This window comes from Podarcis muralis, chromosome 2, assembly GCF_964188315.1.
Source record: "Podarcis muralis chromosome 2, rPodMur119.hap1.1, whole genome shotgun sequence".
Lineage (NCBI taxonomy): Eukaryota > Metazoa > Chordata > Lepidosauria > Squamata > Lacertidae > Podarcis > Podarcis muralis.
The window spans coordinates 22,724,482-22,739,423 of record NC_135656.1 but is presented as its reverse complement, the minus strand read 5'-3'; the positions used below and the strand labels follow the sequence as shown (position 1 = coordinate 22,739,423).

General features: G+C 43.5%; 1 protein-coding gene across 1 annotated transcript; it reads left to right on the top strand.

Annotated features, from left to right (window-relative positions):
- Positions 1 to 403: 403 nt before the first annotated feature.
- KPNA2 (karyopherin subunit alpha 2) lies at positions 404 to 14,103 on the top strand. Its single transcript, XM_028712886.2, has 11 exons — positions 404 to 525; positions 2,946 to 3,038; positions 3,123 to 3,263; positions 4,027 to 4,115; positions 5,082 to 5,350; positions 7,132 to 7,226; positions 7,324 to 7,587; positions 9,643 to 9,876; positions 11,561 to 11,743; positions 12,594 to 12,743; positions 13,509 to 14,103. The coding sequence occupies exons 2-11, from the start codon at positions 2,976 to 2,978 to the stop codon at positions 13,596 to 13,598; spliced, it is 1,578 nt and encodes a 525-aa protein (XP_028568719.1). The 5' UTR covers positions 404 to 525; positions 2,946 to 2,975; the 3' UTR covers positions 13,599 to 14,103.
- The last annotated feature ends 839 nt before the right edge of the window (positions 14,104 to 14,942 follow it).

The following is a 14,942-nucleotide window of genomic DNA, read 5'->3' as shown; positions in this document are numbered from 1 at the left end:
ACCATTCACATCAACTTTCCACTTTGACATCCATCAAATATTGTCTGCTCGGCTGAATTTATCTTAATGCTGCCAGCCTCTTTCCTCTATTCTTGTCTTGTCTTCACCAGTTGCCCTGGGAGCGTCTAACGATTCCTCAATCCCGCCCTCCATTCCCGATCCGAATCCGGCTCGGATTCATTCAAATAAAGCACCAAGCAGCCGCGCTGAATGCTGGGGCTTGTAGTCCCGCGAGCCGGTTTACTTAACAGCTCTCGCGAGGTCTTGGCACCGGCGGGGACGTTCCCTCCCCTCCTCCTCCTCCTCCTTTCAGGAGCGAGCGCGAGCTCGGAGCGCGTCCTTATTTTCAAACGGACCAATGAGCGCTCCGACTTGACTCGAACGCACCAATGAGAGAGCGAAAGCGCAGGGAAGTTCAAATCGCGCACCGCGGTGGGCGGAGTATTAATAGTCGTGGAGCGAGAGGCCGTGTCGGGTGCTGCTTGCTGCTGCTGCGACACGACGAAGCCGGGGCTCCCTTTTCGGGTAGGGGGATACCCTCGACGGTGCCCTGGAGGGACCCAAATTGGGGAAAATGCGTGCGGGACCACGCTGGGCCCCCCCTTTTATAGTACAAGAGAGGGGCATTTGGGGGAAGAGTGGGGGAAGCCTCTGGAAGGTTTCTAGGGGGGAGGGGACGGGAGTGGATTCTTTGCTTTTTCTCCTCCCCAGCTTCTTTTCCCGCTCACTAGCTCTCTTATCCGAACTGGGTTTTTGCCCTTTCCTCCTCCCTCCGCGGTCCTCTTTCCTTTTGTGCCGCGTCTCTGGAATCTCCAGGGCGACGTGGCGGGTGGATGGGAGGGATGTCTTGTGGGTGGTCCCCCATAAGCCGCTCTGGCTCGGCTCAAGAGAAGGTTTTCTTTTTCCTTCTCCTGTTGATGAGGCTGCTTTTTAATGTTTTAATGTTGTATTTTAATCTTGTTTTTAAGTTGTATTCATTCAACTTGTTTTTATTATTGTTTGTTAGCTGCCCTGAGCCCGGCCTTGGCTGGGGAGGGAGGGGTATAAATAATAATAATAATAATAATAATAATAATAATAATAATAATAATAATTAGAGACGCTCGGCGAGTGAAAGTGACTCGAGCCTGAGCCGTTTAGGCAGCTGAGTCCGTCCTTTCCTGGTGGAGAAACGGGCAGGATACCTTCTCTTTCTCTCTCGGACGTGTTCGCTTAAAGGGGAGCTGGGGCAGGAGAGGTTTAAGAAAGGGTGTAAGGAGTGTTAGAAACTGAGGTGGGATCTACACACGTGGAAAAATAATCTGAAAACGCTTTTTTTAAAGCGCTTTTTAAAAAACGCATTGAATTTTCCATAAGGCTAGCCATCGCCATCTAGCGTCGCGTTGTATGTTGCCCTTGAATCACGCTTAAAACGGTTCACTTGCAGCATGGATATGAAAGCTAGGAGCTAAAGAGCACCTTAAACCGAGGCTATGGGCGCAACAACATAATGTCTAGGCACTTTTTTAATAACAATACAAAGCTGAAAATGAATGAACTGCAGCTAAAATATTGTGTTCGTTTTCCATATGGTCTAGTCCTTCCCACCCCCCTAATATTCTAGACAGCTACTAGTCTTCAGAGAGTAGCTGGAAGTGGGGAGGCAGAAAAAAGGTCCTCATTTTCTTCCATTCGGCAGTTTTAATCTGAAATCTTAGGTGCAGTACTGCGCCCAGAGCTCAGAAACTTGCTAATTAAATTCCCCGTCGTAAAATGTGCCTAGAACAATGGGAGTTTTGAACAGTGTGCATAAGAAAAGGAGGGGCAAGTAGCACCGGTCCGGGACTTTCCTATTAATAAGTAACAACCAATAGGATTGCAGCTCAGGGAAATGTGAAAGTGATCCTGAAAATATGAGGTCCTTAAGGACTTAAGGAAGCTTGGCTTTCAAATCCTGAATTGGAGTGTTGAGGTCCCAACTGTAGCAAAGCTGTCCATTCTATTCTTAAAGCCCCAAAGGATAACTCTTACCTGTCACTTTGTCATTCCTTCCTTTTTCCTCCAAGGAAGGAGAATTTGAAACTGAGTGAGTACCCATTCTTGTTTACTCGGAAGTAAGCACCACTGAGTTTAGTAGAACTTGCTCCCAGTAAACAGTTCCTAAGATTGCAGCCATAATAACTGACACAGCGTCACAGGAATGCTGTAGATTTTCTAGTTGGTGGTACCTCGGGTTACATATGCTTCAGGTTACAGACTCCGCTAACTCAGAAATAATACCTCGGGTTAAGAACTTTGCTTCAGGATGAGAGCAGAAATCGTGCATGGCGGCGTGGCAGCAGCAGGAGGCCCCATTAGCTAAGAACAGTAAAGAACAGTTTTAGGTTAAGAACAGACCTCTGGAACGAAATAAGTACTTAACCTGAGGTACCACTGTATTTCAAATGTTGAGGGTGCCTGAATGAAAGGGGGGAGCAAACTTGTACGGGGGAGTTAACTGAAGCTTAACAAAACAGAATATACCTTATTCTAGGGTTGCCATATTTTGAAGAGCAAAAAAAAGGGACAGCTCTGATTTTAAATATCCATGGAAAAAGAGGGCGTGTCCTGGAAAAAGAGGACATATGGCAACCCAACTTTATTCTCTTTCTGGCATTAAGTGTTTTGCAGGCTCCCAAGGCTGTAATTTGAAGGACACTGTCTTGGAGTTGAGAACCACTGAGCTCAGTAGGACTAGCTCCTGGTCATATTTGATTCTATCCTCTCTAAGTAGACTAGTCTTATTTGAGTTGGGTGAAGAGTAGTTCATGTTCTTGAACAGGCGGCGATACCTTAACTCCACAGGGTCAGCTTTACAATTTTGAAATAACAGATAAATGACATAAACCATAAACTGCCTTGGGTTCCTTGCCGGAAAGGCAATATATCAATGCCATAAACAAATAAACTCAAAAATCTCTTTGCAGATTTGAAATCTTGCCCATATCGAGATCGAGATGTCTGCCAATGAGAATGCTGCCCGTCTCAACAGGTTCAAGAATAAGGGAAAGGATTCTAATGTGAGTAAACCTGACTGTCGTTAGTTTTTTGTTTGTGTGCCCAAAAATGCAGTTCAGTTTTTTAAAAGGTTGTGTTTTCACCAGGAAATGAGGAGGCGGCGGGTGGAAGTCAACGTGGAGCTGAGGAAAGCCAAAAAAGATGATCAGATGCTTAAAAGAAGAAATGTTAGCACTTTTCCTGATGATGCCACATCCCCTCTACAGGAGAACAACCGGAACAATCAAGTAAGCAATGAGTCGAGGCCCCTCTGGCTCCCTTTCTCACTATACGGATGTCTTGTTTTTCCAAAAAAAAAATATCTTGAGAACATAGGTAGTACCAGTGGAGACTGCCTGCTAATGGAAGGGAATCCCTCAGCTGATTCTTCACTGCATTGTCCACCTTAAATCTGTTCCAGTGGGTTGGGGAGAACCTGGGCCAGATCTAGAAGATATTTGGGTAGTTGCAAGGCAAGTGGGGATTGCTGATTATCTTCCTCCCGCCCTAAGCAATTTCATTTCAGCAGCAACCTGCCATCACTGGATATTACCCATCAGGAGCTTCTTTCTACTGAGTCCACCTACCTCTGTATTTTCTGACTTGACCAGCAGCAACTCTTCAGATTTTCAGGCAGGATTCTTTCCCTGATTCCAAGGATTAAAACTCCGAACTCTACATTCCTTTGCTATTTATGCAGCATAAAGAAAATAATTGGTTCTAGTATTTGAATAAGGAGTAACCAGCACTTGTGGCTTACATCTTCCTTTTCTTTTAGGGACAAAATTAATTTGAGCATTGTCTATATTGGAAAACCATCTGGAGTGTTGGAAGGAATTCTGACTTTTTCTTTTTTTATCAGGAGAGAATAGAAATCAGAAATCCAGAAGGCATACATACAACAGCTTTCACATGTAATTTGTATGTTGCCAATGACTTTGCTCTGGGTTATTGGTAATTGGCAAAGAGACTTAATGCGTAGGTGTGTATAACTTGAATTTTCTTTTGCAGGCCACTGTCCACTGGTCTGTTGAAGAAATAGTTAAAGGCATCAACAGCAATAATGTGGAATGCCAGCTGCAGGCAACACAGGCTGCCAGGTAAACATACAGAGACATCCATGTTCTTTGCACCTTGACTATGGCAAGCCAATGACTTGCAACAAGAGCTGTGACTTCGATTATAATTTGAGGTTCTGAAACTAATATTTACAGTGAATTGCTGGCATTTTACAGTTCTCAGCACTGAAGAGAGTGGGCAAGCTTTCTATAACATAATGTTCTTGTTTTACCTAAACATCTTACCATCTAGCCACCCAGAGTGGCTGGGAAAACCCAGCCAGATGGGCGGGGTATAAATAAATAAAAAATATTATTATTTGCCACATCTTCTCCTAAACATTAAATAGTTGAGTGCCTTGTTGGAGGATGAACCTAACTAAAGCTAAACGGCACAAGTCTGAATGTGAATGCACGTCGGAGGCTGACCTCAGCTCCTTGTCTTGTAGTTCCAAAGGTGGCTAGCAATAAAGTGATAAAGATAATTTAACTGCTAAAATGTTATGGTGCAGATGTGGGGTGCTTTGGGCAAGCATCTGTCACTGTGATGCCTATTAAGCCTTCTCCGGTCTAGGCTAATACATTCACATAGCTATGAACTAGGATGGTGGTACAATGTGATTATGAGAAGGTGTCTACAAAAGCATTAATTGTGAGTCATTGGGAGCTAGGGGATCAGTTCTGGAACTGTGTGTTCAGTCACATCGCCTATTGCTTGAAAATGTCGGTTCTCATGTAAGAACCCCCCCCCCTTAAAAAAAACCTGGTGCCAAAACAATCTGCCTATTTTGTCATTGAAGTTGGGGTATTTTAAGCCCATGTGCAGGAGTTGACAGAAAATGCCAAGTTATTTCATGAAACCGCACTAGACTAATGGGCACCATTTCTAGGTGGGGTGCTAGTTGTGCATAGCACACACCCGGGGCTGACTATCGGCTTGTAATGGATTTGAGGACTGTCTGTAAAATGTTGATGAGCGAAACCAACTTGCTTTCTTCTTCCTCACAGGAAGCTCCTATCCCGAGAAAAGCAGCCCCCTATAGACCAGATAATCAGAGCTGGCTTGATCTCAAAGCTTGTGACCTTCTTGGGAAGAGTAGATTGCAGCCCTATTCAGTTTGAATCTGCTTGGGCCTTGACCAACATTGCCTCCGGCACATCAGAGCAGACAAAAGCTGTCGTAGATGGTGGAGCAATACCTGCCTTTATTTCCTTGCTGGCTTCCCCCCATATGCACATCAGTGAGCAAGCTGTGTGGGCTTTAGGAAATATTGCAGGTAGGCCAATACTACTGAGCTATATATATATTCTGTGGGTTACTTTGTCTATGTGTACTTTAAATGACGTGTATGCAAAATGTAGAAATGGATGATACACTTGAAATCGTGCACTTGAAACTGGATATGGTACCATTAGGACACAATGTCATCAAAGCTAGAAATTAGGTCATTTGTTAGTCAGATCTAAAAATCCCCCACATTGCTTACTCGGGCATGCACTCTTAAACAATATTTAAATGTTAAACAATATTTACTATTTTATTGGTTTCTATTTGTTGCTAGTATAGGATATTTTGCTTTTTAACGTTTGATGCTTTGTTGTGTTTTTATATACAGTGGAGCCTTGGTTCTCGAACTTAATCAGTTCCGGGAGTCCGTTTGACTCCCAAAACAGTTTGAAAACCAAGGCGTGGCTTCCAATTTGCTGCAGGAGCTTCCTGCACTCAAATCGGAAGCCGCATCAGACATTTTGCTTCCAAAAAACGTTCGCAAACCGGAACACTTACTTCCAGGTTTGCGGCGTTCGGGAGCCGATTGGTTCGATAAGCAAGCCATTCAGGAACCAAGGTACCACTGTACTGTATGTTGTAAGCCGCCCAGAGTGGCTGGGGAAACCCAGCAAGATGGGTGGGATATGAATTTAATTTTATTACTACTACTACTACTACTACTACTACTATTATTATTATTATTATTATTATTATTATTATTAGGTGATCATTTTCCTATGACATTGATTAAAGCGCGTCGCTTTATGGTCAAAGCTGATATTTTGACCATAAAGAAATTCTACTCCAACGGCCTTAACTTTGAGATCTGAAAGCTGTTCAGTCAGTAACCAAGGAAACTTTTGCGTAGTTGAATAGGTAATTCTGTTAAAGTCTCTCAAGAAATCCAGTGTTTATTGACAGGAATTGAGGTGTAGTGGGGAAGGATGAGTGTGGAAAGCACTTGAAGGGACAGGTGGAGAAAACACGGTCCTTTTGGTCACCCATGATGCTCCATAAACTCTTTTTTTTTTAATGATATTTATTAAAAATTTAAGATTACAGAAAAAGTAAGAGAAAAGAAAATAAACAATACAAGTCACTACATAGAAAAAAGAACAAAACACACAATACATCACTAACCAAAAACAAAAGCAAAAAAACTAAAAACAAATCCAATATTCCCATATCTTTATCTTTCATTAACTTGTTTCATCAACCTCCTCACACCTCCCTTTTTTGTATTCTAGTTATTAATTATTTCAGCAAATCCTTTCCATCTTTCACTATATTCTGTCATTTAATTGTCTTAATTTATTTTAACCTTATCTTACCATAAAAAACCCTAAAACTTAAAACTTATTTGTACATAACTCCTTATAGCATTTCTACTAAAGCCAATGCTCTATAAACTCAGGCTACGGTTGTTTAGTATGTCTTTGATCTGGGCACTCTTCAGCATGGGGGTGATTAATGCAGGGATTCTGCAGACTGAATTGCAGCAACCTGAAGATAAACTCTGTGCTGATGTATAGGGCCTTATCCAGTTGTGCCGCTTTTGATGTTGAGAAACTCCTATATGGTGGCATCCGATGGCCAGCATCTGTTGCATTGTGGGTTTAATGCTTTAACTGCGCCCAGGTTGTCCTATGCCAACGCTTCCCTGTGGGTTTCTTCTGTCAACGTTTTATTTACAAAGTGCGGGCTCAAAAGAAAAAAATCATGGCTGTGTACAATTTAAATATCGTGGCGGTGTGTATCTTAACAGTCGATCTCAATCTCTACCTTCAGGTGATGGTTCTGCCTACAGAGACCTGGTCATTAAATATGGCGCCCTCGAACCGCTTTTGGCTCTGCTTGCTGTTCCCGACCTCTCCTCTATCGCTGTAAGTGTATGAGCGTTGCGGCAGCAATTTGGGTGCCAGGCACTTCGGTGTTAAAGCAACAGCAGCGCTAACAAATCAACTTTGTGATTGCTTTCAGCTTGGCTACCTGCGCAACGTAACCTGGACTCTGTCAAACCTCTGCCGTAACAAGAACCCCGCGCCGCCCATAGAAGCTATTGAACAGATCCTTCCCACTTTGGTTCGCTTGCTGCACCACCATGACCATGAAGTCTTGGCAGATACGTGCTGGGCTATTTCTTACTTGACGGATGGCTCGAATGACAGGATTGAAGTGGTTGTGAAAACGGGGCTCGTGCCGCAGCTGGTGAAGCTCCTGGGCTGTGGGGAAATTCCCATAATGGTAAGCTGGGTACAACAAGAACATATTAATGAAGGTTTGGTAGGGTTAAGAAACCCTGCTTTATTGGGCTGATCTGGCTAGATCGTTTCTTTTAATCACAAGCAGCTATCTTCAGCACAAACAACACATTGTTCCCTTGGAATGCGTCCTCCAATATTCTGTGACCTGGAATCTTTTCAGGTAGTACAGCTGCAGTCCAAAGCCCACTTAGGTAAAGGTAAAGGGACCCCTGACCATTAGGTCCAGTCGTGGCCAACTCTGGGGTTGCGATGCTCATCTCGCTTTATTGGCCGCCGAGGGAGCCGGCGTACAGCTTCCGGGTCATGTGGCCAGCATGACTAAGCCGCTTTTGGTGAACCAGAGCAGCGGACGGAAACACTGTTTACCTTCCCGCCGGAGCGGTACCTATTTATCTACTTGCACTGGCTTGCTTTCGAACTGCAGCTCACCCCGTCGCAGGGATTCAAACCGCCAACCTTGTGATTGGCAAGCTCTGCCAATCTGGTTTAACCCACAGCAGCACCCGCGTCCCTAAAGCCCACTTACCTAGGAGCAAAAAAAGGGTTACTTCCCTGGGAGTAAGCCCCATTGAATGCAGCAGGATTTACGTCCAACTAGACTTGGTTAAGTTGCACTTCTAATGCACCTCAAACTACAGGGACTGTTAAGTACAGCTACACTAACTGCCAGGGCAGGGAGTGGCAATAACACATAATTTAATTTCCTCTGACTAGCACCGGGTAGGACTGAATTTTTTTCTGTGCTTATAAGCATCAGCGATAGACCGTGCTTTGTTCAACGCTTATGAAGTGCCTAGCATTTTCTGTGTGCTGTTAAAATCTTGAACGATCCCTGCCCCCCCCCCCCAGCTCACAATCTTAATAAACACAGCAGAAAGACACAAGGAATGGGGAGAGAGCAAGAGTTGAAGAACATGTGTTCCTTCTGTGACTGATGAATGGAGCCAGGTTGTCTTCTCTCTTCTGGAGTTGCAGGGAGTGCTGCCTTAAGTCTCACGACTGGTGGACTGCTAGATACTGGGAAAGTAGCCTACAAGTCAACAGCATGCTTTCCTCTAATCATGAGGAAACAATCTGGAGAAAAGGGAAAAATCTGTAATACAGGGCAGTTGTCCAAGCCACACAACTTGTATCAGTGGATACCTCGTTCATTCATGGTGCAGGCACATTGAAGAAGGCTCTGCGACAAGTTTGGGTCCCTTTCCTCACAATTTGATAGCCATGACGAAAGGTCTCCTTTGATTTTTCCCTCTGGGCACACCTAGGCCACTTTACAGTATATAATTGGGCCCTTAGAATTTGTATGGCATGGGATCAGCCACGATACCCATTCCATGCAAGCAATTCATACTTTTAAAATAATATATGAAATAATAAAATAATATACTTTAGAAATATTTCAGGACACACAACTCTTCCCCAATAATGGATGACTAAAATTCCAGGCTGCCCAGCCATCCGTACAGGTGAACGTGCTCTGGGTTGATGCCCAGTTTTAACAATTTGGGGCCCAGTTTGAAGAGTTCCTGGTCCTCCCTTTGCATGGTGACATTTTCACAGAATGCTGCCTCGAAATGCGTCCAGAGAATGAGCCTCATCAGAAGCAGTGCATAAATGTAGCAGGAGCAAGGCGCTTTTTAAAAAAAATGTGTTGTCTCGTTTCTTAAGTGCTTTGCATGATACCACATCAGAAATGTACGACTTGTTGTTTGTGTGAAATAAAGAGCTGTAATACCTATTATTAATATTACTATTACTAATTAATTAATAGGACCCTTAATATAATAGCCAAGGGTCTGCTAAAAGCTAGATCCATGTACTGCACACAACCATTTAGGTTGTCTCCATTGTGTGTTGATCTGATGCTGGTGCCAATTGGATGCTTGTCTAGCTGGAGACTGACCTCTATCAGTGAACCCTGGATTAGGCAGCGTCACCCTTTGATTCCTCTCTTTAATAGTATGATATAGCTAGCTTAATATGTGTGGTTTATGAATAAGCTTCTCAAATGGCTTTAAATCTTTTTTCCACCCAGACGCCTTCATTAAGAGCCATAGGGAACATTGTCACGGGGACTGATGAACAGACACAGATTGTAATAGATTCGGGAGCACTCGCTGTCTTCCCCAGCCTGCTTACTCACCACAAAAACAACATCCAGAAAGAAGCAGCCTGGACCATGTCTAACATCACTGCCGGCCGGCAGGACCAGATCCAGAAGGTTGTGGACCACGGGCTTGTCCAGTATCTCGTTGGCATCCTGACAAAGGTAAAAAAAGGAACCTAAATCTAATCCCCCGCCACATGTGCTATTTCTGCCACAGACGAACACTGCTTTTTAAAACTTGAGGCTTATGGAGTGGAAGGTATATATTCTCTGAGTCAGCGTGGGCTCGCTGAAATTTAACACAAGAGGCGCTGTGACCTTGCAACAGTTTGACATCACCCCGAAAGGCACACTCTTCCATGGCCGACCATCAGCTTCGGTCAAATGCAACCTCTACTACCTTTAACGTTAAAATAGAAAACTGAATGACTTTCATAAGCTTTCCCCCCCTCTTTTGGAGGACACAAAATCTCCTTAACTTTGGCGGGGGGAAGCCCACAGATCTGAAGCTTTTAAAAATAATAATAATAATAATAATAATAATAATAATAATAATAATAATAAAAAATTTATTTATATCCCGCCCTCCCCAGCCGAAGCCGGGCTCAGGGCGGCTAACAACAATAAAACAGTACAAAAGTACAGCATAAACAACATTCTAAAATCATTCATTATAAAAATTAATTAATTCAAGCCACTAGCAACCATTGGGCCAGAGCTCCGCGAAGATTGCCGAGGGAGGGAGTCAGGCTGTGCCCTGGCCAAAGGCCTGGTGGAACAGCTCTGTCTTGCAGGCCCTGCGGAAAGATGTCAAGTCCCGCAGGGCCCTGGTCTCTTGTGACAGAGTGTTCCACCAGATCGGAGCCACAGCCGAAAAAGCCCTGGCTCTAGTTGAGGCCAGCCTAACTTCTCTGTGGCCTGGGATAAGAAACAGTTCCCAGAATTGTCAGAGGCGGTAGCTGGAAATATAAGCTGGTATGCCATAGGACGCTTCGTCATGCCTGTTTGCCATTTGAGGAAGCGAGAAACCAGCAGCTTAAGGCAAGGGTTTGCCAACTTTTTGAAGCCCATTGGTGAATTTTGAAGCATACGACAGGAATGCCACGCTCTCTGCTTATTTCTCTCCTCCACATTACATGCACGCAACCCAAAGACCAATATTTTTGTTTCCAATATGTTTGGATCAGTTAGATCCCAGAGAATTGGGCTGAGGTTTGGGAAGCACACGGAGCTTAAAAGAAGTAACAGGAAAGAGCATCACTCTCTCAACTTCTTCCTTTTAGCCCTATGTATTTTTCAAGAAAGAAAAATGATAAGTTCTGTGGGAGCGGGGGCTCTATCTTCATGGGCACAAGGTGAAGGTTGCAAGAGTACCATTTTATTCATGGACACCAGGTTGGTTGACCTCCGGCTTAGGGTAAAACAAAAAAAAGGAAGGCCCTCTTGGGACACAGTAAAGTATATAAAAAAACACCATTGCTTTAATACTGCATTTTTTAAAGAAAACGTTCCTCAAGCGCATTCATTGGCCACATTTAACACATTCAACTTTAGTAACATTTAACTATAACACATTCAACTATAGTAACATCCATGAACTGGAACAAGCCCAAGCAACTCTTCACAACCATCAATGTGGTTTTTTAAAAAAATTATTATTAGAAAGCACTTTGAAGGGCTGAACAGGGCTGCAACAACGGTTTCGTTGACTTTCGTAAGCACCTCCCTAGATATTTTTTCCTTAGTTTTTCAACGTGAAGTATCTTGTGATCAAACCTTCCTTTGACTTCTTCTGGACCATCATTGCTAGCTCTGTGTAATAATACTCTTGTGTGTATTAAAACAGGGAGACTTCAAATCTCAAAAAGAAGCGGTGTGGGCTGTGACCAACTTCACAAGCGGTGGAACAATTGGCCAGATTATATACCTTGTTCAGGCTGGTGTGGTGGAACCACTGTTGAACCTGCTGGTGGTTAAGGATAGCAAAACCATCCTAGTGATCCTGGATGCCATTAATAATATATTTGCGGTAAGTTGACCCAAAGAAGCCTGGGGGCCGGTTCCAAATGCTCAGCACTGTTAAAAGTGAAGGAGCATCATTTAAAGAAGATTGGGAAATGTTTATTGAATATGGGGAGGGGTGAATTGTGTGCACTTCAAAACGCTGGCAGCATTAAGATAAATTCAACAGTGTAAGTTTTAATGGAAGTAATAATGGAATACTGAATGGTTTAGTTTATGTAAAATATGCAGTGATTTATGTTATGCAAAATGAACCATGGAAAGAGAAGAAGGTAAGTCACTGATATTTTAAGGTTGTTTAAATGAGTATTCTCATATATATATATATATATATATATATATATATATATATATGTATATGTATATATATACACACACACACACACACAGTGCTTTTTCCCCCTTAAAAATGTTTAGGGATACTCTCATTTTGACACAATAAAAACCACCATTTTATAGTTCAAATTGTGAAAAATAAATACAGTAAATGGGCAAAAATGTTTAGGGGTATGCGTACCCCTGTGTCCCCCCAGAAAAAAGCACTCTGTGTGTGAGTGTGAAGGAACTTTGGCCAACAGAAGCTGCAGGTCTCAAGTTATTTCACCTGCGTGAAATCTCAATAATTTGCCTACTCAAAGGAACTGCCTCAACAGTATCCTGCAATATTGGGCAATTGCTTCTAACTGTTACAGCATGGAAGCCCATGTTGGTTAAAGTTGCACCAGCGCCTCTGCTTATGGTCATACACAGTATTTTCCATAACTGCTGTTATCTGTACTATAAGGCTTTGAATCGAGGATTGGGTTTGCAGATGGATCGATAACGGTGCTACCAAATGTTATGTATTCTTCTGACAGGCAGCTGAGAAGATAGGCGAGACCGAAAAGCTTTGCCTCATGGTTGAAGAGTATGGTGGCTTGGATAAGATTGAAGCTCTACAGTCCCATGAAAACGAGCAGGTGTACAAGTCTGCAGCAAACCTGATTGAAAAGTATTTCTCAGCAGAGGTGAGCAAGCTCTGAGCTGGCCAAGTGGCAGTTGCAGTGTTGTGAAACAGTGGCAGTTGTACCATATAAGAGATTCCATCGTACTGATCAGAGGTTAAAGTGTGTTCTGATAGCTGTCAGTACACGGATGGTGCTGTGGTCTAATCCATTGAGCCTCTTGGGCTTGCTGATTGGAAGGTCGGCGGTTCGAATCCCGGGTGAGCTCCCGTTGCTCTGTCCCTGCTCCTGCCAACCTAGCAGTTCAAAAGCACACCAGTGCAAGTAGATAAATAGGTATCACTGTGGCGGGAAGGTAAACGGCATTTCCGTGCACTCTGTTTTCCGTCATGATGTTCTGTTGTGCCAGAAGCGGTTTAGTCATGTTGACCACATGACCTGGAAAGCTGTCTGTGGACAAACGCCGGCTCCCTCGGCCTGAAAAGCAAGATGAGCGCTGCAACTCCCTAGTCGCCTTTGACTAGACTGGGGTCCTTTACCTGTTTTTACTTTTACTACTGTAGGGTTTTAGCTGGTTGTTAAATTGTTGCACTGTAAATAAAAAGCAAAAAAAAAAGGTATTGGGTGGCAAAGAGGAGGAATGGTCGTGCCAGATGTACAGAGTCCATCTTGTACCTTTTTTAAAAGGTTTGTATGTGCCAGCTTGCGCTAAATCAGGTTGAAGCTAATGGACACACTGACCTTGCTCCTAACTGGCTCCAGCCATCTTATTGGTTGCTGTATCTGCACACTGATTATTATACTTAAAAGTTTCTTCTGCTTGTTTAGGAAGGAGAAGATGAGAGTGTCGTCCCGGAATCCAGCACCGATGCATACAATTTCCAGATTCAGGACACTTCCAATGCGTTCAACTTCTAGCTGTTCTGTGTGACACAGCATTCAACCTCTCTAATCTGTCTTTGTCTGTCTCCTTCATCTTCTTTTTACTGCCTTTCTTTTTTTTACGTGAAATGTGAAGTAGCACTTCGTTACAACTGAAATGTACTTGAACAGTTCATGGCAGGGTGTTTATGCTTTGTGAACTGGCCAACTGTCTTCCTCTACCTGTTTTTTTTTGTACAATTGTAAATTCTTCAGTTCTGTTTCTTTGAACTAACCTTCAGCAGCGAAGGATTTGCTGGAATTTAGGCTGCTCCATATGGTATTTGGAAGACTTTAAAAACAGCATGTGGGCTCTGGACCTCCCGATAACCTCCCTAGCCTGCTAAACACACATGCACACAGAGCACAAGGGATGTGGTCATATCCTGGCAACATAGCCATCTCAGTGGAGTTTGTGCTTCCTTGGCTTTCATTGCAAAGCCTTCCAAATACTTTTTAAAGAGTTCTTGTTCAAACTTAATAAACTGATATCTGCATATAAGCAAAGTTGTTAATCTCTTCTTTGAAGATGCAAAATAGTGCCTGTAGCTGTTGAACTATAAAATACAATGATTAAAGGACGCAGTAACAATTCAGTTGGGAAAATAAAGCATGCAACAAAAGAGACAATTTGAAAGCATGATGAAACGGTTTTTTAAAAATTGAAATGAAAAAATGGGTGTGTAAAGAGCTAGGGAGCAATGCGATGGTTGGATTACTCCTTCTTTTCCCACAAGGGGCAGGCTCTTTAGGAGAAGCAAAGTGATCATTTTTGCTTTTGTCACCATCTGTCTCCAGTACTGAACTTGTTAAAGGAGTTTGATTGCGTGCTATTCTAGATAACACATTTAGAATAGTGATAGCTGGTGGAAAAGGATGCTCACCTTTGTCCCTGCCTTGCTGCTGGCTGGATCCTACCTGACTAGCTCCACCTGTTCTCATCTGCCTCTTAACTATAGTAAGAACTAGACCCCAAAGACTGTTCCTTGGTAAGAACAGCATCTGGCATTGTTCTGATAATAAATATATATTAAGTGCACTTAAGGCTACTTGAGGGACATGGGTGGTGCTGTGGGTAAAACCTCAGCGCCTAGGGCTTGCCGATCGCATGGTCGGCGGTTCGAATCCCCGCAGCGGGGTGAGCTTCCGTCTTCGGTCCCAGCTCCTGCCCACCTAGCAGTTCGAAAGCACATCAAAGTGCAAGTAGATAAATAGGTACCGTTTCTAGCGGGAAGGTTAAACGGAGTTTCCGTGCGCTGCGCTGGTGCAGGCTCGCCAGAGCAGCTTCATCACGCTGGCCACGTGACCCGGAAGTGTCTCCAGACAGCGCTGGCCCCCGGC

Coding starts and splice junctions, on each gene's coding strand:
- KPNA2 (XM_028712886.2), top strand. CDS start 2,976: ATGTCTGCCAATGAGAATGCTGCCCGTCTCAACAGGTTCAAGAATAAG. Junction 3,264..4,026: donor AGAACAACCGGAACAATCAA/GTAAGCAATGAG, acceptor TTTCTTTTGCAG/GCCACTGTCCACTGGTCTGT. Junction 7,227..7,323: donor CCGACCTCTCCTCTATCGCT/GTAAGTGTATGA, acceptor GATTGCTTTCAG/CTTGGCTACCTGCGCAACGT.